The 27,067-nt window shown below is 38.6% G+C and overlaps 1 protein-coding gene across 3 annotated transcripts in view; it reads left to right on the plus strand.

Moving 5' to 3' along the window:
* ADAM23 (ADAM metallopeptidase domain 23) overlaps positions 1-27,067 on the plus strand; it is a 205,499-nt gene that overhangs the window by 156,464 nt on the left and 21,968 nt on the right. For all 3 annotated transcript variants that reach the window (XM_055120304.1, XM_055120305.1, XM_004601306.3), the window contains exons 15-24: positions 1,552-1,651; positions 4,312-4,383; positions 5,071-5,160; positions 6,506-6,586; positions 12,146-12,196; positions 13,106-13,169; positions 15,546-15,651; positions 18,316-18,435; positions 21,051-21,219; positions 22,886-22,997. In XM_055120304.1, the coding sequence (XP_054976279.1) occupies positions 1,552-1,651; positions 4,312-4,383; positions 5,071-5,160; positions 6,506-6,586; positions 12,146-12,196; positions 13,106-13,169; positions 15,546-15,651; positions 18,316-18,435; positions 21,051-21,219; positions 22,886-22,997 (965 nt within the window). The remainder of the gene's footprint in view (positions 1-1,551; positions 1,652-4,311; positions 4,384-5,070; positions 5,161-6,505; positions 6,587-12,145; positions 12,197-13,105; positions 13,170-15,545; positions 15,652-18,315; positions 18,436-21,050; positions 21,220-22,885; positions 22,998-27,067) is intronic.

Genomic DNA, 27,067 nt, shown 5'->3' on the forward strand with positions numbered 1-27,067 from the left:
GGGACCTTAGGGGATGCTGAGAATCAAACCAGGGTTGACTGTGTGCAAGGCAAATGCCCTACCTGCTGAACTGTTGCTCCCCCTCTTTTTTTTTTCACTTTTTAATTGAACTACTGTGAGATAGAACATTAGAAAGCTGTTCATGATTGGATTTCAGTCATACAGTTTTCCAACACCCATCCCTCCACCAGTGTACATTTCCCAGCGCCAGTGTCCCCAGGTTCCCTCCCATCCCCCATCCCCCGCCCCCTGCTTGCCTCTCTATGGCAGGCTTCTCTCTCTCTCTCTCTCTCATTCTCTCTCTCCCCCCATTTAGCATTCCCTTTTAGCATTGTGGTTTGCAATATTGATACTGAAAAGTTACCAAGAATATCCCTTTACATACTTTTAACACTCAGATCTTATGTGGAACTTTCAATTTCTAAATGATAAAGATCATAAAGTGTTTATATGTGCTTTCTCAAAACACATCTTAATGTCTTTCTTGTATGGAATTACTGTCAACTGTGACAGAGTTTACCTACTTTCATGTACTAATCTCAAGTATCAGCACTTTAAGTGATTAGATTATATCCTAGAATAAGAAGCCATCCTCACAAATCAAGTTCTGTTACATATAGGCTCAAGGAATCAGTATGTGTAATTCATTTAACCTTGACATATAAATGGTGTTCCTTCGTATATATGATAGAGATAATAATCTGGCTAGATAAATCATTGAAATCATATTCCTACATGTTATACTCCTTCCAAATACGATTATAATGAAATGGTATTTGAAGTTGAGAATAAAGAACTACACACACACACACACACACACACACATTTGCTTCCATGTATTCTTTCCTCAACTCTATTTTGACTTTGTGTAGATTCATTAGATACATGTATTATATATATTTACATATATTTTGTCCATCTGAATTAAATCACCGAAAACTGCATTTATAATCTTCAGTATTCCCAATTCTTTTCTCCTACGTGAAATCTAGTAGCTTCTCATGTAAATGCTTGCCTTTCCTGAGACATAGCTAATAATAAGAAAGACCACATTTAAAAGGCAACGTAAGGGGCTGGAGTGATGGTACACTGAAGAAGACACTGCCTTTCACGCACCTACCTGGATTAGATTCCTGGAACACCACATGGTCCCTTACCTGAACCCCACCCAAAGTAATCCTTGAGCACTGCTGGCTGTGATCCCCAAACAAAACAAAACCAAAAAAATTACACATAGATGGAGAATTTGGGTAGATGGAGAATTTGGGTGATGAGCTTTCAAAAGCTCTGTAAGCATGAATTTGAAAGGCCTCGACTGCGGAAGAAATAGTAACCTAGTCTACAAATACGAGAGTTTCTGTACATTTCTATTTCTACTGACTCTACCATAAGTATTTATTTGACAACTTGAGCACAGCTGCCTTATCAAATTTTGTATAGAATCCTATGGATCCAGAGTGAACACTTTGTTCTAATTCAAGGAATTTAATGTTCTTCTCTGCTGACTGCTTTTGGTAAATTAATTGCATAATTGATTCTTTATTTCCTCAGAGTATCCCATTCCCGAAAATTCTCAAAGTGCAGCATTTTGGAATATAGAGACTTTTTGCAGAGAGGGGGTGGAGCCTGTCTTTTCAACAGGCCAACGAAGGTTAGTAATTCAGAAAGTGTCATTGTTTCTCAGTCTCTCTTTTTAATCGAAATGCCGAACGTCAGATAATTGAGTTTCTGATCAGCAGGATTAATATTTAGTTGCAAAAGGATTTATCATGAAAAGATATATTTGCACAAATGCAAAACTATTGTTTTTTCTGTTTGGAGTCTCTGGTTTTCAATGCTAGCTGCAGATCAAACCCCTCCCATAACCCCTATAATTAGATTGCCTATGAGATTTTTTTTTGTTAGTTATTTTAGCTTTCATCTATTACTAAGAGATAATGAGTTATATTATGAAACATAATTTTCGCCCTTCTCTGAAAAAATAATTTCATTTTCCCTGGACCTCTCATCTCTCAGTTTATAATTTACTGATTCTTCTAATTTTTTTGAGGAGTTGAGCCATCTTTTCCCAGACAAGAAGCATTACTAAGGTCGGGTAGCAAAGAAAATGGCCAAACCTGTCCATCTTCTATTCACAATTAATTCATTAATAAGCTCTGTATTTTTGGAAGTGAATTTTCATGCGGTGGGAAACACATTGCATGCCTGAGCTGAAAATCTTTATTTACCCCCCATAATATATGTATTCATAAGTTTTACTTCTGAAATATTAATGTGTTTAATTACAAAGTATATACCAGGTCTCTCGGGACTATTGCAGGACATACATGCATCTGACATTTTAAAAATCTAGCAAAGTCAAAATTCCTCAACTCCCTGGGCAGTGAAGCTTTTTGGATTAGGAGCAAGTGACCTGTGTAGCATGAAGACAAAGTTACCCAGCAGGCAAAAATACAAGATCATCACTAAGTTTAGAGAATGCCATCAACATTGAACATTGCATATTTCATGTTTCCTTTTACAATGCTGCCTCAAAATTTAAATATGTTTCCTTGCTGTACCAACTCTTTAAGACTAAATTGATAGAGCCGTTGCAACGGTGTTAGCTTGAAGAAAAAAAAATCCTGCCGGCTACAGATAGCTGTGACCGCTGTAGTCAGAGGAGAAATGTTGGATGTCTGACATCTCTATGAAATCTCACTAAGGCTTAAAGAGAAGGAAACGTGAATTTTAGAGTGACCTGTGCCATTAAACAGAGCTACCTACTTTTTGTGGCATTGATCCAATGCAGTGAAAATTCGAAAGCTTCAGAGTGTTTAAAAAAGGGTGAGATGAGTAACTTGAGTTTCTAGCAATTTTGAATTGTAGTGTACATGGCTAATTCTAACTGCCCTTATAGTTCATGAGCTAATGATAAGCATTGTGCCGGAGGATGTATGTAATGCTGAGTCGTTGGGAAAGGTTAAGGCCTTCAGTTTGTGTATAAGGACCCATCATTAGGTTTCTGAAACTGCCTGTGACTAGGGAAAAAAAGTTCTGTTAAATTTGAAACTAAAAGGAGAACTATACATACCTTCAACTATAAAAGTTAATACCTAGGATAAAACTTTAACTGCATTGTTAGACTTATTTGTTTTAAAGACCCATTGGGAGAGTGTAGGAATTAAGGTGTTTGCCTTGGTTCCAGCATGGTTCACTCCCCAGCACCGAGTATCGTCCTCTAAACACCACTGGCGGTGACTGCATTTCACAGAATAAGGAGTGAATCCAGAGCACTTCTGGGACGTGGCCCCCAACCTCACATTCCCCCTCCTCAAGACCCCTTATTGATACCAATAAAATACTTTATGTGTATCAAAGCTGACTTTTTATTAAGGCATTTTTATTAACACAAATATGCATTTTTAGGGGTATTTTCCAGTTATGGACCTCTTTTCTCTGCTGTGGGAATCTCCCCAGCTGTTATATGTCTATCTGGGTGGCCATATTGACCTGTCTTTTTCCTCCCTCGTGTTCATGACTGTGAGCACTTGGGTAGACATGTGCTGTTCCACCTTTTACCCAGGTGTGACGAACCACAGAAAAATCTTTCTCAGGTGATGAGAAATAAGATTATTTCTTACATCTGACCAACTGTTTCAACAGCTGAAATAGTTTAACTGACAGCAAGGTCATAGCACAGGAAGGGAGATTATCTGAGAAAATGGACCCAAGTCTGAAACACATGCAGATTCATCCAGACTTACTCAGAGTATTTCAGGCAGTGTGGATTTCTTTTTAGTGAGAGTGATGGACGTGGACCTCCAGCGATATTTTAAAGCTACATTTATTTACATTTACTTGATTGCATGTATTATATTTAGCTGTGACTGAAGAGTTTTAAAGTTTTTGATAGTTTTGATGTCTTCTTGGCTGCCTTGAGATAAGTCACAGATGCATTTTAGTTCCATTAGCAAACTCATAGCCACCCAGTAGGGAAGATTTGGAAAAGAAATATGAATACGAGAAGTGATACATTCCCCTTGACAGTTCATGCTCATAAAAGTAACTCTAATAGTAGACATTATATATGCAGCCCGCAACCAGAGAATCTCCAAGAGACATTGCCCCATTTAAAACACCTTTTAAGAAGTGTTATTAATAAGTGAACAGTCTTTTCTGCACAGACATCATTTAGAAGATGCCCCAAAACATCACAGAGGAATATCACAGGAGAACTGATTATCAGACCACATATGTGGCCTCATTAATCTATTGATTTTCTACTATGAGTTAAAACATTCTTTCATTTCTCTCCAAAATCTTTTCCAGCTATTTGAACCCACAGAATGTGGAAATGGATATGTAGAAGCCGGCGAGGAATGTGACTGTGGTTTCCATGTGGTGGGTATAAGAGATCTTTTCTACCGTCAGCTCAGCTCCTACCCACAGCAAACCAGAATAACACGAATGAGAAGTCTGCATGATAATTCATTGTGGTCTTACTGGCTACTTTTCCGATCCTTTACTGCTGCTTAATTCCAGCTTAAATGCAATTACTAGTAACCATGTCCCATTTCCCTAGAAGAAAAAAGCTAGTAAGTTCATCTAATCAAATTCCCTATTTAAAAACTTTCTGGTCCCAAGAATTGAACCCAGGGCCTCAAGCTTTGTGAAGCTTGAGCTCTACCGTGGAACCATGGAACCTGCACCGATTCACTATTTTAAAAACCATGCATAACTCATCACTCTCTCAGACAAGCTTTATGAAGCCACACACATTATTTTTGGGTTGCGCATTATTTTTGTGCTTAAGAAAGGAGATAAATATTAAGCATGTAATGGTGCCTGCTGAGAAATAAGCTGACATTGTGACAGATTAACCCTTTCATGGAAGAAGAAATATGTAGAGAAATACGGTAGAAAGAATCTGCCGTGGTAGAATGTGATTAACTCATTCTTAAAGGAGTTGCTTACTGTTACCTAAGTCTCCTCACCTGGTGTTATATGTGTTATATGTGGAGACAATGTGAATGAATGATAGGTAGGGCGGATCACTTAATCACATGGAGGTTTTTTTTTTTTTTCTAGGAATGCTATGGCTTGTGCTGTAAGAAATGTTCCCTCTCCAACGGAGCCCACTGCAGCGACGGGCCTTGCTGTAACAGCACATCTTGTCTTGTGAGTTTCCTGACAGTTTCATCTGCCTTTCTTTTCCTTGAGATATTACCCAGAGATTGAAATATATACTTTAAGCATTTGTAGAGCTTGTCAAAAAATGTGTTGGTTGTCAGCAGTGCATATGAGCCTGGCAATTTTGACAACTCAATAAATCGACTCCAAATGGATGGGTCACAACTTTACTATGATTTTAATATCAACCTTCAAAATAAAAACGGAGCTTTGTCCCGCTCAGAGAGACAAAAACCAAAGTGAATGGTTGAGTAGGACAAACCCCTAGTGTTTGAAATAATATAGCCTTATAAAAATACATTTCTCTAAAATGTACCCTGATTTATTTTGGTCTCCGAGCAGGAAAGCCAGAGCTCATATTTACATATTTGACTTTTAAAATCCTCTCTGAAGTCAAGAAAGTATGATAAGTAATATATGTGAATGCATTTATGTGTGCTAATGCAAAAAACCTTATATATATGAATATATAGTTACTCCTATGTATAGTATGTAATTTTTTAAGGCATCTTTTAAATCTTTCCCTTTTCTCTCTGAATCCTATATTCATCCTTATGATGAAAATAACGACATGATTTTGTTATTTTGTTCAGTACAAAGCAGCTTTATGCCCTATGATGTTCAAGAAGATTCGAACTTAGTTTCCGCTTGCTTTATTTTCCTTACCAGATTATAAATTGCTTGACGGTCAAGGACTTTTTCCTCCATCTCTTTTGGGGGTAGCGGGCCACATCCAGCAGTGCTCTCCTGGCTCTGTGCTTAGGGATCGCTGCTGGTAGTTCTCAAGGGACCATCGTAGTACCAGGGATTAAACCAGGTTATTTTTCTTTCACCTTTTACAGACTGCCTTACCAGATAAGCAAAATACTTTGTAGTCAGGAGATGTTCATGGCGTCCATGAATTCACAGGGCTTTATTAAATATGATTTTGCACATTTAGCTAAATAAGGTGACTATTCAAGTTCATAAATAAATTAGTGAAGGCAGGGTGTGCATATCAATCATCAGAGACAGTTAAATGCTTATATTTTAGCCTTTTGCTCTTCTGCCTTCAGCCGCACCAGCATTTCATCTTCATAGAATTGCCATCACATTGTTTTCTGAATTTTGTGCTCTGAGACAGTGGGCTTGAAGTCTAAACTTTCAATGGCGTGATTGATTCTCTTTACTGTCCTGTGTTATTGAGGCCTTGACTCTGTTTTTTTATTATCTTGCTAAACTGTATATGACATCAGTAATAGTTATGAGAACATATAAGTGTTGTTGGTGAATATTAGAATGCAACTCTTCGAAATAGTGATACTAGCTTCTAAGACTGAATTTTGCTTTACAGTTTCAGCCACGAGGGTATGACTGTCGGGATGCTGTGAATGGGTGTGACATTACCGAATATTGTACTGGAGACTCTGGCCAGGTAAGCCCAACTGAGCTTTAGTTTCATTTCAGTTGGAAATATCCACTTTAAAGCTGCTCATTTGGATTATACCCGCGAATAAACTTTGGCTTCTTTTACTTTTGGTTTGGTTTTGCCTTGTTTTCCAACAGTATCTGGCTCTCCACCATGCCTTTATTTTAGGAATATTTTAGGAACATGTTGCCGTTTGGGAGCTGAAGTCTCTTCTTCTTCCAATCCCCTGTTCATAATCTGTGCCCTTTTGTGGTGTATACCGGAATTGAGTTTCCTCTTCCCGACAGCTAAAAAGAGGCATTCACACTGATGAAAATATACTCCTTTTAGAAATTTTAAAGCCATAAAAACCATGAGCCATAGCTTAATGTGAGCGTTAAACAGACCTCTCACTGCATCTTAAATCTAGGTCGTAGCAATAAGCATGGTCAAAATTGTCTATATTATTCTAGAGTAAGATATCTGCACCCATAGCAGTGGACAGAGGCTGATTTGAGTGGACAGGGGAGATTAGCAGAACTGAACCAAAGCATCCACCAGCTCTTTCCAAGTTTATCAGTCAAACCCAACTATTAGTTACTCTATCTACCAGGAGAAAGTGCTAGAAGGAACAGACTAACCGCAGCTGTACTGAGTTCTCTTCCTTGGAAGGAAACTCAAAACTCCTAGCTAAGTTTTCTTTTTCCTTCTCATTTATTGGCTTGTTTGGGGGCCGCACCTAGCTATGCCCATGGCGTACTCCCAGCTTTGCACAGGGCTCACTTCTGGAGGGGTTTCAGGAACCATCTGGAGTGCTGGGGACCAGGCCTGGCTTGGCCTAACCACTATACTGTCTCTCCAGCCCCATAAATTTCCTTTTTTTAAAAAAATGAATTTTAAAACAATTGGGTGGACAAACCTGGCAGGGCTCAGGGATTGCTCCTGGCTCTGTGCTCAGGGATTGTTCCTGGAAACAATTGGAGTAACATAGTTCTGGGGCACCAGGTGGGGGGTAGACTGAATACAAGACAAGTGCTCAACCCTTTGTACTATTTCTCTAGACCATTATATAAATACATATGTATATTTTATGTTTAAATATGTGATAGGTTTCTTTACTATTTTCCCTTAGTGCAGTGACAGAATATAAGAATTCTAAGTTCTGCGTTTTGTGATAAATATCCTGGCAATCTAGAGTCATATTTTTAATTTTGTATAATCAGACTGTTTTTATACTTATCATCTATGGCTTTAGTTCTATACATTTGGGGATTTTAGAATTACATTCATTCCATTTCAACCTTTAACCCGTAACTTGCTTATAGAACTTACGGAAAATAAAGTGGTTGTTTTTTTTTTTCCCATCCTTAAAAGCACATTATAGTTGTAGTAACGTGATTACAGTTCTGTTGAAACTTATGGTGGTGGTGTCAAAATTACTGCACCTTCACCATCATAAAAGTGCCTATAGCCCTCCACAACTATCATTCTGTCACTTGGGTCTGACTCCCCAGACACCCCGTTCCCCAACCAGACTGGACAATCTTAGTTCTGTTGCCAGAGTTCAGTGGTCCATTTTTATTGGCTACTATTTCATCACTTTGTCTCTTTACATAGCATACATAAGATTATCTGGCAATTGCCCTCCTTCTGACTTATTTAGCTTAACACAATCCTTTCAGTTCTGCACAAATTGCAGTAAACTGCCAGATTTCATCTTTTCTCATAGCTGTGTATCTATCCCATAGTGTGTCTAGACTACAATTTCTTGGCTCATCTGTTGGGCACTTAGGTTGTTTCTAGAACTTTGCTATTGTAAATACCATATTGATGAGCATGTTTGGCCTAATATTTTACTTTATAAATAAAAGCCTTTAATCTCATGTGTCTAATGTGAAATTGTATTGTTAAATGAATTTCTCCGTAGTGTATTAGAATAGTTACATTGTTTTAGTAATCATTTCCTTTTATAATGGAGACGAACCTAAAATAGATAATGGAGTAGAGGAAGTTAAACTTCTCCTACATTATTTTGCTTTGTAAGTGACAGTATAGCTTGAATTAAATGGATCCTAATAATGATTTAAAAAAAATGGTATCCGAGAATCTCAGCATCTGAGAATCAGTGTGTACAACTGACACTCTGACTAGATCTTTTATTTATCTCAGAGTATCTTCTGCTTATTTTTGACATTAGCATTTACAAATGCCTTTTAGCTATTTTTAAACTCACAATATATAGCAATACATAATGGTTGTGCAAATGTGAGAAATCCTTGGAAAATAATACTACATGCTATAATAAGATATTTTTGAAAGATGTGGGAGATGTTTTCTATTAGCTCTGTAAAAAATGTCATCTAAATGGATGTTGTAGCACATTTTAAAATGAGTGCATTTAAATGCTGTCATACTGCTGAGGCCTGTCTCAGTGTTTTGCATAAAACCAAGGGCTGGGGCAGCATTCTACTTACAGTCACAAAGCACATGGATTTGTGGTTCTTTTGTTTAAATGACTCCTAAGAAAATGACATCCCAAAATATCCCTAATTCTCTAATATGCAACTGGTTTCATTAGCCTACACTAAAAATAAATTGATTATAAACATCCATGCATTTAGAGATGACAGTTTACAGTAAAGGACGTTGTATTTCATTAGTAAAAGCTTCTACCATTCCCTACTGCCGCCACCACCACCATCACCCCACCCCCTGCCTGCCTCCTGTGACATACATACACGCATTAAGAAATCACTTAAGTCAGAATAACTTAATTTAAAGCCTGATGTGCCTTTTTTTAGTAACAATATTCTCTTTGCTTTTTTGAAGTTTTTTTTGCTCAGTGTGGTTGTATTCGTCTTGGAATAAGTAAATAATGAACTAATTGATTAATAATACAGTGGTTGTTTTTTGGGGGGATTCAGATGGATCTGGTTTTGTGCAGTCTGTTAAGCATGCCAGAATTTAGGATTTATAATCTCAGTTGTTGGAATATTGGAGTCCAGTTTTGTTCTAGGGGACAGGCATGAGCAGAGACCTGCTTGCATGGAACACACGTCATTTTGGGGAGAACTGAACAGATAAGTGAAACGTGTGACTCGTCAGTAGAGGATGAGTGCTACAGAGAAAAAAAAAGAGCAAGAGAGAATGCCAGAGTGGGTGGGTTATGGCTGGGAAGAGCAGGTTTGAGAAGCCTCTGAGATGCTGGCAGATGAGCAGAGCTCTCCGGAAGGCAAGAAAGGAAGGCCAGCACAAGTCTGTGGGAAAGACAGAAGGCAGAGCAGGGCAAGGGTCATGGGGTAGCATCCTGCCTGGACATTCACTGGCCTCAGATCAAACATGGTTGAGAGTAGGAAGGAGTCAGAGAGATGATGATTTAGGCTTGCAAGGGAGGGAGCAGGTCATGGTGAACTTTGAAGGCAGGGGAGCAAAGACGATATATATTCTGGTGGACAAGAGGGTCACGATTGACCTGGGGATTGCACCGGCGCAGCTGGGCACCCAGGGATGACAGTAACGTGGGATAGTGCTGGGGATTTAACGCATGACCTCACATGTGGGCTCTGATTCAGAGAGTGTGTGTTGGTGGTGGTCACACCTGGAAGTGCTCAGGAACTGCTCTGGGTCTGGGTCTTAGGGAACCATGTGGAGGGCAGGATGGAGACCAGGGGTCGCGTATGCAAAGGATGTGCTCCAGATCTTTGAGCTACCTCTCTCTCTCTCTCTCTCTGTCTCTCTCTCTCTTTCTCTCTCTTTCTCTCTCTCTCACTCTAATTGGGGATGGGAGCTAGGGGGTGTTGGGCTCCACTTGGCTGTGCTCAGTTCTTACTCCTGGATCTGTTCTCAAGGGTCACTCCTGACAGATTGGGGGATTGAACTCAGTTTGCCCAGTCAAGGCTAGCACCTTACCCAGTGACTGCCTTGCCACCCTCCCACCAATTTATATTTGTAAGAGACACTGGTGGTAGATGTGTAGTTCTAGGAAGACCATGTTGGAGACAGGCAAATCCACTGGAGGTGGATGCATAATTCCTGCGAGGGATGGTGATGGATTGCACAGGGGTTAGCCCAGCCATGAGGAGAGGGGGTCAGATTGTTGTCATATTCTGAAGGCTACACTAACAGGATTTATTGGCAGCCTTGGAACGGACTATGAGAGAGAAGCAGAGAGGCCTCCAGGGTTAGGGCCTGAGCAATTGGAAGAGGTAAGGCAGAAAGGGCCTTTATGCATCTGCCATCTCTCACTCCCATGTCACACGAATGTGTTTGATTTTCCCTTCCACGTTTGCATTAGACACCAGAGCAGAGCCTCTGATTTCAGCTTTATTTTGTTGTTGTTCTAGATTAAAGGGTGGGGATAGAGTGTTCACAGGTGGTACTCAGGAGAACCAGGGCCCCCAGCTGGCCTGGCCATTCAGTGCCAGGACCTAAGAACCTGATGCTGTGATGCTGTTAAGGCTTCACGGTGCCAGAGAGACCCTGGCTGGGGGCCCCCTTGGTTACTCAGTGATGCTCAAGGATCTTCCAGGGCTGCTGCACCCAGCAGTGCTTGGGAGATTATATAGTGCTAGGAATCAAAGTTGAGTAAGGTATATGTTAGGTGTGCCCTAACCACTGTACTGTCTCCTGCTGCCCGAGCCCAGGAGAAGTACAGTGGTTAGGGCACACCTAACATATACCTTACTTTTTCACCTCTTCTAAATGTGATAAGTGAGGTGCACAGAGAGTATATTTTAACCTAATTGACCCAGGTTAATTTGGACAGTGGAAATGAAGTGTCCCTTCAACAGTGATTGACAGACAGGCCTGAAGAAGGAGACGCCATTCATCTCAGGCTGCTGTGCTGTGACTCTGGAGTGCAGGAGTTTGGGCACAGAAGGGTGGAAGCACATCCTTTGAGTGGAAGGGCAGGAAGTTCCTTCCTCTGCAGTAGAGTGGCCTAGGGGTGAAGGATCACTTGGGTGTCAAGTGCAGATGTGACATTTTCAGAGTCCAGTGAAGTTTATAATCTAGTTCCAGATTGTGTCCACTTCTACATAACAAGCCAATATATTCCCTTCCTTGCCCACCTTAATGCATCTACTTTAACTCTGTAGGCAAGTGAATATAAGTTACTATGCCAGTCTGCCTGATGGGAAACTGAAGCCTGGAGACCTTCGTGGCATGGGTCTTTTTTATTTATATTTACCAATCATAGGAAAATTAATTTGGATAGCCTAGTAACATAGCACAGCGGTAGGGTGTTTGCCTTGCACGTGACCAACCCGGGTTCGATTCCTCAGTCCCTCTTGGAGAGCCTGGCAAGATACCGAAAGTATCCCACCTGCAAGGCAGAGCCTGGCAAGCTACCTATGGCGTATTCGATATTCCAGAAACAGTAACAACAAGTTTCACAAGCAAATTGATGAACAACGGGACGACAGTGCTACAGTGCTACAGCCTAATAAAAACTCATGTTTTTCTAAATATTCCTTATAAGACCCATGCTTGCATTTTGGGGGGGTACTTTTATAAGTTATGACCATAGATCATAGTATGAAGCTTCTTAACATACTGAGAATTAACTAAAAAGATTCTATCTTCCAGTGCCCACCAAATCTCCATAAGCAAGATGGATATGCATGCAATCAAAATCAGGTATGCTGCTCATTTCCATTTTAAATATAATTTTAAAAGGATTTACTTGAAAATTTCTTTTTGATAAGTGTAACTTTGGAGGGAAATTGCAACTCAGTCAACAGTTAAATTATAGCAGTGGACTTGTAATTCCATGTTGCTTCATGTGAAGCCAAATGCTAAATATATTATACTTGACTCTGGTGACAAATCATCAAGATTGAGAGCCAGGAAAAGAATGTCATGGTTGAAGAATTAGGAATCTAATTTGTAGCTTTGGGACCCTCTGGAAATACTTTGAGTGTCTTGTGGGGGAATCTGTCAATGTTCGAAGCTTGAGTTTTGTTTCTTGTACTTTTAATATGAATGCACATTGTAACAGCCGTTCTCACACTAGAGCAACTCTCGCCCACGTTTCCTTTAAGTGTCCCCATTGTAAAATTTAAAACTTTAGTGGATAGAATTGATTTAAAGAACTGTACCCTGAGTCTTTTTCTGAGTTTTACATTTTGTGTGTCTAGGTTTTTTTGTTTGGTTTGATTTTGGGGGCCACACCTTGTGATGCTCAGGAGTTACTCCTGACTCTGTGCTCAGGAATCACTCCTGAAAGTGTGATGGTCAGGGGACCATCTGGAGTGCTGGAGCTCAAACCCAGGTTGGCCGTGTGCAAGGCAAATATCTTACCTGCTGTACTATCACTCTGGTCTCAACTTTATGCGTCGCTTAGACTTCTCTTAAGATATGCATGATTCACAGGTCTCTGTGAATATATTTCGGTATATAGTGATCAAAAATTTTAAAAAAATCAAAGACAAAAATAAAAACCACAACTGTCTGCAACCACAGAAAAGACAGCTGGCAGTACAAATAGAGGTAACCAGAAGTGGACCTTGTGCTGCTGTCTCCTGACCTGTGTCCCTCTGTTCTTAGGGCCGCTGCTACAATGGAGAGTGCAAGACCCGGGACAACCAGTGTCAGTACATCTGGGGAACAAGTAGGTCACGCTTTCCTGCTTATTGTCTGTCACACATTTCTCTCTGAACACTGTTCTCTGTCGGTGATCTGAAAGAGAGATACAGCTTAGAGTGATAATTTAAAGAGATCTAGAAATCGGTGAGAAGAAAGAGCACTGTGCTCTCAGCACTCAGCCACAAGCCCCACAGGAAACAGCAGCTCAGGCTGGGGAACTTGTCCATCAGACTCCGGGCGTCATTGGTGATGGTTGCGTTTCAAGGCACAGGTTGCCTGTACTTGCTCGGGACGGCCGTGCTCACATCCATGACCCAGCTACTTATGCGATTTACTTAGTACCATGCATTAAATACTAACTCCCTCCATGTTCTCTTTCTGTTTCATTTCCCCAGTATAGTACCAGTCTATTTTTTTCATTTTCTATATTTTACTTTTTTAGTTTGAAGTGAAGACAGACATATTGTGAGGTGCGTCTATATTGCAATGAGATCCTCAGTACCTCCCCTAGCAGTTATTACATGCACTCTGTTCATGCTTCCAGCGTTTCTCTCATGAACTTTAGTTCTTGAGTGCCAGAGAGCACAAATGCATCTGTCTTAACTAGCTGAGGCTGGGTCACCCCAAAAGAAAAGAAACACAGAAGTTAACATTGGTTTGTCCTTTCTCCCTTGCTGCAGGGAGCTTAGGTTTACTGGGTTACACCCATCTCAGTGCTCCAAAGGCACTTCCATTCCTCTATTAATCTTTAACCTCTCCTCTGTGCTCTGCTTCCCCTGTCTGTGAATCACCTATATCCCCAAATCAGACCCTGTGACTTGGAAGGTCAGATCCTTCTAAGGACTCTGAGTTTTGCATTTGTAAGTGAAATATTGCTTTTCTCTTTCCCTTATGTCCTCTGTATAGTTGTCTTTAGAGCAATGTCCTTTTTGTATAGACACAGGGAGACAGTTAATGGTATGCTTTTGTAACTTGAAGTTAATTGATTCCGAGTAACATTTGTTCCCGGGCATCTGTCATGTTTACTCAATTTAGCCTCGGTTGCCCTTAATTCCTGGCACCCCAAAAGCAGGGTCCCGATGAAGGGACTGGATGGAACCCAAGGCAAGCTGTAAGCCACCTTGGCATCGAAATGGGACAGGCCAACTTATAATAAGTTAAGAGCCATAAAACTTATAATATAAGTTAAGAGCACAGTTGTGGACAAACTCTGTCATGACCCAAAGAGAAGTGACTGAACAAAGACCCTGCTTGGGTTAGGAAAGTCTAATCTGGCCTGAGCACTGTAGTTTCACATCTATAGTGAGATGTCCCCAGGAGAGCCATCCTATAAGCTTAATATATCTCTTATTGTTTCCATACAAAATGAATAGAAAGATTATTAAGAAGTAAATGTAAGATAACCATTTAAATGGATATGACTAAGGAAAGGAGAAACATGCCCTTGAGCGGATCTCCTAGCAGAGGAGATCTTTGTCTTACAAGAGCTTCCCCTCCACAAGGGCTTTATATATGTTGATTGTGTTATCTCACCTGGGTGGTTGGGCTCTTGACTAAGGCAGAAAGACTGGGCACCGAGGCTAGCTTGGAGGAAAGCAGGAGATGGGAATGAGTGGAGTGTGAGACTAGAATGGGGCATGCAGTGAGACTGGAACAGGTGCGCAAGGAGAATGGAATAAACGACAGGACAGAGATTGGAATAAATGGCAACTGCTCACCAACCAGTTTGGTGGCCCTGTTCCCTCCTTTCCTTCATGTGTCTGTTGGCAGCAGTTGCGGGACGGGGTGGGAAAGTAGCTGATGGCCACCAAACGCACGTGACGGGGAAGAGAGCCCATGCTACGTAACAGTGAATACACAGAAGTGTGCTCGAGCCCCTGCAACAAGTGATTTCAGGGTTTGACAGCTACTTTAATGGAAATATCTGCTTTTAGTGCTTGCCTTTGGGTAGATAGAGGCGCACTTGGATTAGAACCCAAGAGCCAACAAATCTTAATGGAATGACTTTTCATGTTCTAAAATGAATATAAAACAGGATTAAGAATGCTTATTAATTTTGTGGCATTTCACTTATTTCCTGTTAATCACCACCCTTGATAAAAATTGAGAATACATTCGTTTTTCACATTCAAAGTGGGGGTGCATTGGCACAATCTTCTGTTAGTTTGCAAGAGCCAGTTGTTAAATGTTCTCATTGTTTATACTTCAGTTGATAGCACATTACTAGCTTAAAATTAGTCATGTATCTTTCTACTGTAATTTATACCATATAAATTGCCAAATGCTACAAATCAGGAATTTTGTTTTCCTGAAGAAACCATTAAACATACACTGGCACAAGCTGGTAATAGGTAACAGGGAGAACTGAAGTTAATTTCTTTATCTTGCTCATCTCTAAAAGAGGCTTCAGGGTCAGACAAGTTCTGCTATGAAAAGCTAAATACAGAAGGCACGGAGAAGGGAAACTGCGGGAAGGATGGAGACCGATGGATCCAGTGCAGCAAACAGTAAGTAGTCAGCCCCGGGGGCATAGTGAGTGCGTTGGAAGTGCTGATTCAAATGCAAAAGGAGCATAAAATAAATGTGACTAACACTGTAATGTTCAACTCTGTAAAATTGTATAGTGAGTATTTAAAAAATGCTTTTGTCTCTGTAGAGAGAGATATCTATGGATGAAACTTTTCCTGGGGCACAGACTCACAACCATTTCTATGAAGCTCAGAAACTCTCACATATTGTTTTATTTGGTTCTTGTTTGGAAGTAATATTTTGTCAAATACAAAGTAATATTAGGTTTCAGTATTCAATTGTTATGGGAAAGATATGACCAATAGAGCAATTAGTATATGCAGAGATTTAGAAGCAAAAATATATATATATACAAAGAAAATGTAAATTGGAAGGCATTGTGCAAAGTAAAAGATATGTTTTTGATCATTCCACTAATGCAACATCATTTGATTTAACTGAACATCAATGTATGTCAGAAATATTTTCTTCATACCCTGAAAAAGAGTACTTAGAAGCTTCTTTACTCATGAAATAAAATAGTTGCAGAAGACTTTAGTGATATTTTACCCTTGATTAATTAAAGAAATGTTAAAATTGTGGTTTAATTAATTATTAAGATTAAATCATTGGCTTGGATTTATGGGATTATTAAATGTTGGGGACCAAAGATTACTCAGTTTTTTCATAACAATAAGAATTCTTTTTTTAGTTTTGATGTGTAACAAGAATTTAAAGGAAGTTTTCTTTTTCTAGTTAATGGCATATATGTTGTTTACAGAAAATCCTCGGGCTGGAGAGATAGCATAGTGGACCTTGTAATCTCAAAAAGTATATTTTTTGAAGACCTGGTAGTTTCGATAGCCAAAAGTCTAACAGTGGCAGGAGAAGAGAGGGAGGAAAGAGGATCACAGTAGTAGAGACTTAAGGATGGTGGTGGGGTGTCTTGGTGGGGGGTAGGGTATGGTAATTTGTTTATTGATCACATAAACTTCAATACTAACATAAGTACCTCAACTATAATAGATAAAATGTTTAAAAGGTGAAAAATAAGGAAAGAAAAACCTTTAACTTCAAAACCCAATAACTCTCCTCTGAGGCAATTCACACTGTACCTTGGTGTATTTGCTCCCTTTAATAAATCTCCTGCTATTACCTTAAAAAGTTAAATTAAGAAACTTATAGAAAAAAGATTCCCAGGAGCGAGACTGAGGTATTCAGTCCTGGATGTCCCAGGAGAAGAAGTCAGAATCCAGGGATTTGGTGCCTCTCATTTGGTTGGTCTTCATTCATTAACTCAATTCTCTAGATAAGTCTGGTTATTTCTCTGTGTTCCTATGACTACCAATGAATTAACGTGTGTATTACCTGAAACTTTAATTGTGAAATGAACATAAAAAGGAAAAGTGAAAAATAGGCAGATATACATCTTACTAAATAATTATGCAATGTATAGCTATTATCTACATCAAAAAATAGAACATTTCAAAATCTGAGAAAGGTCTCCTTCCCCTTTATAGTGACCTCATTTCTTTCCTAGAGATATTAACATCTCACACTGCAATTGCTGTCTTTTTTAACTTTTATTTTCTATTAAGATACTATGATTTAAAAAGGTATTCATGGTAGTTTATATTATTCATTTGCAAAGTTATTCATAGTTGGTTTGAGATTCACTTCAATTCAAAGTTATTCATTTATCACAATTGCTTTGTTTAGAATTTGTCTACCTAAATTTAAGTTTTTATTTACCTAAAATATATATATGTATATGTGTATGTATGTGAATGTATATATGTGAATATATGTGTATATACACACACACACATATAAATGTGTATTCAATATGCCAAAAACAGTAACAAGTCTCACAGTGGAGATGTTACTGGTGCCCACTCCAGCAAATCAATGAGCAACGGAATAACAGTGATACAGTAATATATATATACATATATAATTATGTGATTTGTAACTTGCGTGTCCTGGTTTACAAATAAAATTTGATATATATCTCTGTGAATTTTTGGACACAGATATACTCTTTTGTGATCTACCATGCCAGTTATTGACCAATTTTAAAGGAGATCATTGCTTATTTAACAGAGGCAGCATGAGGGAGACACTTAATGTCAGTGAGAGAAGCCTTGATTTCTTCCTCTCTGCCCTGCAGTGCTTAGCAGGCTGAGGTTTTTATCCTTAAGTTCTGAAACTCAAATGGCAAGGTAGATGCAAATACACCACATTCAAAGTCAAGAGGAGGAGGTAGGTGCCAAAAGTCTCCTTCTTATCATGCTCTAACCTTTTTTTTCCCCCCATAAAACAAAAATTCTCCTCCAAAACTCTAGAGCTGACTTTTCTTTGTGCTGCAATACTTGAGAGCTACTTTTCGCTTATGACAATGGGAAAGATAGTTAAAAAAAAATGGGTGTACAAATCACAAGATAAACATGCAGACATATCCTTGAGTGTCTCTCTCTGGAGAGGAATGTGTATGTCACCGGGTGAGACAAGAGCAGGCCAGTCACACAAGCAATTGAGCATGACTGACAAGAATTGGGTCTCAGGATGGGAATATATGACACCCCTCATGATCCTTCTTACAGGCTTGGCATTATTTTGATCTTAATTTTTTTCTGTTTTTATTTTTAAACAAATGTATTTAGTGATGTATTCTGTGGATTTTTACTCTGCACCAATCTTACTCGAGTGCCACGTATTGGTCAACTTCAGGGTGAGATCATCCCAACTTCCTTCTACCATCAAGGCCGAGTGATTGATTGCAGGTAACTTGTTAAATATTTAAATATTGAGAATCATAATAATGAGAATGCAAATTTAGGAAAATATTATGATTTGTTACAAGAGGATTGTTGATTCCGTTTTTTGTAACATTGAAATTGAGATGTTATTTTAAAAATAAATGTATGTTATATGAACATTTTATTTGTTTCAAAATTATCTTAGTAGTTAGACATTTTTGTAATAATAATCTTAGGAGTAGAATCATATCACCTGATTTTATTTATGACTAACATTTTGAATACTGGAATATGTCACTGTTGAATACTGACAATAGTGTTCTATTTTTAATTTCATAAAAAGAGTTTAAGCTGCATGTACTTGTGTCTGGTAGGTGATAATTAGATGATTTAACAAATAATCATATAAAGTACTTAATAGTACTATTATGTATAGCTGTAGGCAAACATTTCATACCCGATTACCTGTGAGTTCAAGGGACAGAAGATATGGGCTGTACTCTTCTAGCCAGTCATTTATATTCCGGATAAGTATCGTTTCTTTCAAAGCATTCATACTGCTAAGAGGCTATGCTCTCATTCAAATGGTACTGTTAATGTCCAAAAGCACTTTAGAACCTTATCCCTATAAAAGTTTCCTCAGCCTATGCAAACTTATATTCTTGTTTTTCCCCCAAAGTAGCTCATATACTCACTGTATATGAGTGTTTGTAATATTTGAAAACATCCAAATGTAATTTTGAACAAAATTTAGTGAAATAATTGGGTAGCAAATTTGATTTATGCTATCTTGGTCAAATATTACTGCTTCTTTTTAAAAAATCTTTAAAAGGACACTGATGGAATTTCTAACAGGGTCTTAGACAATAAGATCCTTCCTGGAGTGTATTCGTAATTTTCAAACCTTGTTGCACACAAACTTTCTTTGAATGTATAAATTTCACAAATATCTACGCATTGTTAAATTATATTGTTATATTCTAAAGTAATACATTTGTGAAATATTGGTAAGATACTCTATTATTAGTTACCCCATTGATTATTCTTCAAATTCAAGTTGCCCCTAACTCGAAATGTTAGAAGTAAATATTAAAAGAGATGAACTTCTTTGCTCTTTTTAATGTACAGCCATAGGCAAACATTTTATATACAACTACCTATGAAATCAAGATACAGAAGGTATGATGTGTACTTCATGATGAGCAATCTAATCCTCCCAATCCTCGAAAGAAATATTTTAAAAGTATTTTTGTTTGTTCTTTTTTTCACTTCTGATTATTTTCTTTCTTTCTTTCTTTCTTTCTTTCTTTCTTTCTTTCTTTCTTTCTTTCTTTCTTTCTTTCTTTCTTTCTTTCTTTCTTTCTTTCTTTCTTTCTTTCTTTCTTTCTTTCTTTCTTTCTTTCTTTCTTTCTTTCTCTTATTGAATCACTGTGAGATAGACCCTTACTGGTTTTTTACATACGTCATAGTTAGAAAAAAGTAAGCCATGGAAAGCAAAGAATGCTTCTCCTATTCTTATGTAAACAGCACTCCTTATGAGCTTATGAGTCTTATGAAGGCTTTGAAAACAAGTAAAGGCTTAGTGGTCTGGGACAAAGAGAGTGTCCAGGGATTAGGGTGTTTGTCTTGCATGCAGCCCACTCCAGTTTGATCTCAGGCACTGAGTATTGCCAGGAATAACTCCTGAGCATGAAGCCAAGAGTAAGTTCTGGACACTGCTGAGTATCAAAAACAAAAACAAACCAAAAAAGATATTTAGAGTTCAGAGATGGCTGGCTGAATGGGCTGAACATAAGACTTGCTTCAGGAGACTCAGGTTCAAACCCCGGTAACAGCAACACAAAGTTCCCTGAGCACTGCTAGGAGCAACCTTCAGCAGAGTCAGCTACTAAAAGTTTGGGGTGTGGCCCCAAAACAGAGAAAAGTAAAGACTTAGAATACACTTTGTATAAATATTTTGAAAAATACTTTCTTTTTATCAATTGGGGCTGGAGCGATAGCACAGCGGGTATGGCGTTTGCCTTGCACGCGGCCAACCTGGGTTCGAATCCCAGCATCCCATATGGTCCCCTGAGCACCGCCAGGGGTAATTCCTGAGTGCAGAGCCAGGAGTAACCCCTGTGCATTGCCAGGTGTGACCCAAAAAGCAAAAAATAAAAACTAAAACTAAAAAAATAAAAAAAAAATATATATATATATATATTTAGAGCATTACAAAGCCACTTATGATTGAATTTCAGTCATACAGTATTCCAACACCCATCCCTCCACCAGTGTACATTTCCCACATTTCCCAGCACCATTATCACCAGGATCATCCCTCCTGTCATCCTCCACCCCTCACCCCTTGCCTGCCTCTTTGTAAGACGATTTTCTTCTCTCTCTCTCTCTCTCTCTCTCTCTCTCTCTCTATCTATCTCTCTCTCTCTCCCACAACCCCCCTTTTTGAACATTGTCATTTTATCATGCTTTTTTTTTTAAGGGTAGATGGGAGAAAGGAAATGAAAAATGGAGGAAGACTAGGAGAAACCCACGTCCCCTGAAAGGCTCTTAGCTTTTCATTAAGAGGAAGCCTTGTTGACATTGAATATTTCTCAGTGTGGTGCTAATGGTTGTGTGAACATTTTTTCCCCTTTTAGTGGTGCTCATGTGGTTTTAGATGATGACACAGATGTGGGCTATGTGGAAGATGGAACACCCTGTGGCCCTTCCATGATGTGTTTAGATCGGAAGTGTCTACAAATTCAGGCCCTGAATATGAGCAGCTGCCCACTTGATTCCAAGGGTAAAGTCTGTTCTGGTCACGGGGTAAGTAGACAGTAGTGTTCTAGCTCAAACCTTCAATGCCTGGCATCAGAGTTCTATTATAAAAGTTTAGTCATTCTCCTTCTGTGGGTATGGCTACTGTTTATGAGTTAGCTATGATGATTTTCCTAGTACTCTTATTTACTAAGATTGCCATCTATGTTAGTTTGCTTTTCTTTAAAGCCAATGTTTTTAAACCAATGTTATTTTTATTCACCACATTCTCAATAGCTTGACATCTAAGGAATGGAAGAAAATTGATACGGTTTCAAAAGGAATGGCAGGCCCATATCACTATGGACATTATACCATTAAAAATTACTACATCTTCCTAGCAAACCATTAGCTATGTACCATGTCTACTGGGCATCTATATGTACAAGATCACATTAGACCAGAGTTCAGATCCCTGTTACAATTACCATTTTTAAAATTGTATAGTTACGTGCGGGCCATTGCCAACCAAAGAGAAGATACTCTCAACTCCTGGCTCCCCGTGCCTTTACTCTATTAGCAAATCATTTGGGCAGTGCACTTCCTATAAAACCTAAACTTGCTAGTTAAAAATAACATTTAATAATAATTCAAATTAAGCTTAATAGAAGAGAGGTATTATAAACTTCTAATGAGGTTTGGTGAATCGTGGGTTTACCAGGGAGAAAATAGAAGTTAGTGATCAAGAACACGTACTTGGAGGCAAGAAGTGATTTTGAGTTTGAATCCTGGCTCTACTTCTTTGCTATTTCAGTGGCTGAAGGCAAATACTTTAATCTCTTTGCCTATCAGATGCATGTGTAAGGATTAAAGGAGATGCTACACAAAAAACATTAGCATTGGTATCTAGCATAGAAAGATCTTCAATTCTCTCTCATTCTCTCTACTACTCACATTTTCACCTTGTTATAAAAAAAAGGCACCATATTCAGTCATAATTATAGTAAATTTCCAATGTAAAAGGTTGTGTACTAATACACAAAGTTCAATTATATTATCTGTAGCAATCTATCTTTGAAAGTATCTTTCTGGTCGAGGATGGATTGAAAACCTCTCCATTTTTTTATACTGTTTAAATACCATCTCCAGTTTTTAGTTGGCTTTTTAATTTTGTCTGAATTATAAATTCATTCCAACACACTACTTGGGTCCCAAGACACTCTTTGTGGGTGTCTTTAGCTTATTTGACTGCAAGAAGAGGAATGCCAGAAGCAGCTGGGGAGTGGCTACCATTTGGCTAGGTAACTACTTCCAAATGAATTTGGTGTTGGCTGTGGTGAGGCTATAGTGACTATCTCTTGGTTTTTCATTTCTGGCAGTGCCCAGTTAATCATGTGTTAATGCCTGCATTCATAAGCATATATACTCTTAAGTATGTTTCTAAAAGCAGCTAGTTCAGAAAATACTTTGTGAGGAAGTATTTTAGTACTGTCATTGAATAGTTAACATGAGTAATAATTTAAAATTTCTTCCATTTAATCTTTATATTTCCATAGTTAAATGAAAACACCATTCAACATCATGCATTGTTAATCTCGTCTTTATCTTGCAAACCATGGAGATTTCTTTTATTAGTTTGAATGGTTGTTAAATCTTCTGTTCTGCCCTTGATGTCACTCTAGTATTGTATGAAGTCGAGAGAAAACCAGCCTGTTTTGTTCTTTATTCTTCACAGGTGTGTAGTAATGAAGCTACCTGCATCTGTGATTTCACCTGGGCAGGGACAGACTGCAGTATCCGGGACCCTGTTAGGAACCTTCACCCACCCAAAGATGAAGGACCTAAGGGTTTGTGTGATTTCAGTATTAATTCCTTGAAGACTGAATTTATTGGCATTTTTCCAATGGTGCTACAATAACCTTATAGATTTGCAAGAAGACATATGTCTTTTTGCCATTAAAATAAATATCATGTAGAAAACTGTGTTTGAATTGCCCGTAGCCCACCATTGAGATTAGAAATTGGTAAATATATAAATTTCCTTTCTTCCAGTTTCCTTCATCTTCCTTAAATTACATTTTCTGCTGCCACAGGTATTAATCCTTTTATAGTTGTCTATGACTTTGCCAGTTTTCCAAGAGAAAATTCTCCTTGGCTGGTATAAAGTACTGATTATTCTTTAAAACTTAGATTCAGCTTGAAGGAAGTAGATCTTGAGGGAAGTAATACACTGATTAAATGTAGTTTTGATCAGAAAGAAGTTGGAATTTTGCACAGAATTTTAATTCTTCAAAAATTAGATTTTAGGGCCCAAGAGATAGGATAGTGGGTAGGACATTTGCCTTGCATGCTACTGACCCAGGTTCAATCTCCAACACTGATATGATCCTTGAACACCACCAAGAGTGATCCCTGAGGACAGAACAAGGAGTGATCCCTTTGCACCACCAAGTGTGGCCCCCAAATTAAATATGCAATGAGGAGCTGGAGTGATAGCATAGCAGGTAGAGCATTTGCCTTGCACGCGGCCGACCCGGGTTCAATTCCCAGCATCCCATATGGTCCCCCGAGTACCGCCAGGAGGAATTCCGGAGTGCATGAACCAGGAGTAACCCCTGTGCATAGCCAGGAGTGACCCAAAAAGAAAAAAAAAATGAAATGAAATGCAATGAAAAGGAAAACCACGGAGGATATGAACCTTCGTTTTAATTTCCAGTCATTAAAAACGGAAAGAGATTAGAATTTTAGGATGGAGTGGTTGTCTAGATCCACCTTCGTTTTGTTGATGGGAACATAGATGCTGAGGTCAGGTGACACAGTATAGTTTTCCAGCTGACCAGAGGCAGAACAGCCCCTAGGTCAGGCCCAGATTTTCTTTCATTCCATCAGGTAGTAGTAGTCGTCATGTCATCATGATATGATTGTCATTATCCCACCACCTACTTATTCCCAACCCCTCATATGGTTTTACAAAGATATGGAAATGTCTTCAGTTGTAGCAGGCATATTAAATCTGTAAACCAGTGCATCTCAGGAGCTAGAATTAGGTAAGAGCGGTGCACCCCAGTGCATTGTATAATAGGTGCTTTTGAAAAATGGTAATAGCAGTATGTTCATGAATAACTATCATGCTTTTCTTCCACAGGTAGGAATCTATATATATCAAATTGTATTTTTATCTTCTAAGTGTTAGAAAAAAAATGTTTAAACTTTCTCAACTACAGTATTATCCATATGGGAAAATGCAACTTTAAAAGCACAAGAATTGCTCTAGACTTCAATTCCTGAAGAGATTTAGGCTGATTTGGGTGCATGTGTATTGCTCAGTAATAGTGGGTGGCTTAAAACACTTTTTCTGCATTTGCCTAATATACTCATGCTATTAAAATTCCATAAAAACCATAAGCACACCCTCACAGTCTATTTCTCTTCTCCTATTTTTAAAAGGGAACCAATTACACTTTCACATTTAGTCTTTTGTAACTTTAAAGTGAGAACAAAAAAATTTTTGGATCCACCTCCAGATTCAGAGACAATTTAGGCTCTCTGAGAGAAACAGGTTTTCTTTCCAAATTCTCTCCATGTATGTCTGTTTCCTCAGGTGATGCATTGTAACAGATGATCTGAGCTAAGTTGGCTTAGAAACTGTCCTTTTTTTATTAGGTAGAGTAGAAAGTTATTAATTGTCCAATTGACTTTATTCCCTTATGTATTCATGCCTTAAAACTTTGGAGGCAACAAGAACTACTCTCTAGAGAATGCAGTATCTGCAGCTGCCATTTGCATTATTTTTACTTCCTCCTCCACTTAATGTGCTATTTTTATTACCCTTTCTATATATAACCTTTGACTGTTTTAAGCACTGCACCTTATCTTTGAAAAATTTGAAAATAAAGAAAAGATTCAAAAGAAAATAAAAGATTTGAAATTTTGAAAATAAATATCATCTTTTATCCCACAGCTCAGAGGAAATCCATATAAATATTCTGGTATAGTTTTTTCATTTTGTATGTGTTCATTTTTATTCTTATCAAGAACAATGGAGTCATGGGAGTCAAAGTGCTTTTGGTTTTGGAATTGTTAGAATCCTCATGGCTCACTAATAGTCCTGATTAACTTGGGAAAAAATGACCACAGAACTTGCTCAAGTAGAAGAGCACGTATCTCATATGTGCTAGGCCCTGTATTTGATCCACGGCACCACATGGCTCTGAGCTCCACCAGACTTGAGCACTGAATGTTCAGTCTACACTGCCAGACTCGAGTATGGCCAGGAGTGACCCCCTGAGCTCCGCTGGCATAGTAGCATTGTAGCACTGTAACACTGTCGTCCCATTGTTCATCGATTTGCTCGAGCGGGCACCAGTAATGTCTTTGTTGTGAGACTTGTTGTTACTGTTTTTGGCATATCAAATACGCCACAGGTAGCTTGCCAGGCTCTGCCATGTGGGTGGGATACTCTTGGTAGCTTGTCGGGCTCTCTGAAAGGGATATAGGAATCAAACCCATGTCGGCCACGTGCAAGGCAAACACCCTACCCGCTGTGCTATCGCTCCAGTAGTATTTATAAAAATTCTCAATTGATAGAAATAAAGCATAGTCAATTGTAAGTTATTAAATTTTCAGAAACACTGAAATAACACTAGTAAAATGCTAAACAGCCAAAATTTAAATTTCATGAATTAATTTTGCTATAGGATTTTAATTTTTATAGTTAAGTTAGAAACGATGTAAGAGAGAAGATAGGTACTTCTAATTGTATCTATATGAAACATTTATTGACTGTCTTTTATCCTTGGCTGACAGCTTATCCTTGGCACAGAGGATGTGCTTCAGTCTTGTGTCCCTGACCTTTCAGGATAACGAAAGAAATGTCAGTGCTAATTTTCTTGAATAACAGCTTTATTGTCACAGTGAAACAATCACTACTTTCTTGGTGATGGATTCAGCAGCTGTTGCAATGCCACTGTGTTTGGGGAACCTCTGAAGTTGTTTAGTTCCTCTCAGGGGAACTAAAGCCAGCTCTAGCAATTCTTGGCCAACCAGGCCAGTGGGTCAATGTCAGGGACCAAGAATATGGTGCTGTGAGGGCTCTACGATGCCTGGGATTACCAAGGCCACCCTGGAGAGGCTCAGAATCTTTCAGAATGATCCCCAGCAATGTCCAGGGACCAGATGGTATAGTGAATTGAATGGGTATTGGCCATGTGTGAGATATGTACTGTCTTTTTTATTTCTGCCAAGGTTTGTTTATGTGGCTCCTCACAGAGTTGTACAATTTTTATATTCTTCTTCATAATCAAATTAGTGGAGTTAATGCTTTCCTCACTGAAGACAGTACTTGGGCCCTCCCCATATGCTCGTCATATGTAGCCACACCTACATGGTGGCCTATCATGTTATAGATGAGGTTTTTGTGCACAGATACAGTGAGAAATGTTAACATTTATTTTGGTTTATTTAATTTCAGTGAGGTTCCATGTCATGAAGAAAAGTTCAGGAAGTAAGATTAAAATGAAACTGTTTAAACTGTACAGAGATGTATAAACTAAATTATATCCAATTGCATCCCTTGGATCAAGACCAAATTAGTAAGCATAAAAGCAAATTTTGTGACATTGCCACTGATTGGAGGATGTCAAGCATAGACTTATGTGTTTGGGTATTTCATTTGTTTCAACTCTCAAGTCCCTAGAAGAATAAAAATTCAATTTCTCCTGAATAAGGACAAAACATATTCACAAAAAATATTATCTTCGAAGTCACTCTGTTGTCACTAGACTTGTCTACATATTTTAAAGCAGGCTAGAATATTTGCTTCAATTCTTCTAGCAAAAATTATTTTAAAACACCAAAAAAAAAATTTAAAGGAGGAAGGTAGCTGGAAAGATAGCACAGTGGGTAAGGTGCTTGCATT

Source organism: Sorex araneus, chromosome X (genome assembly GCF_027595985.1).
Source record: "Sorex araneus isolate mSorAra2 chromosome X, mSorAra2.pri, whole genome shotgun sequence".
NCBI classification, from domain to species: Eukaryota; Metazoa; Chordata; class Mammalia; order Eulipotyphla; family Soricidae; genus Sorex; species Sorex araneus.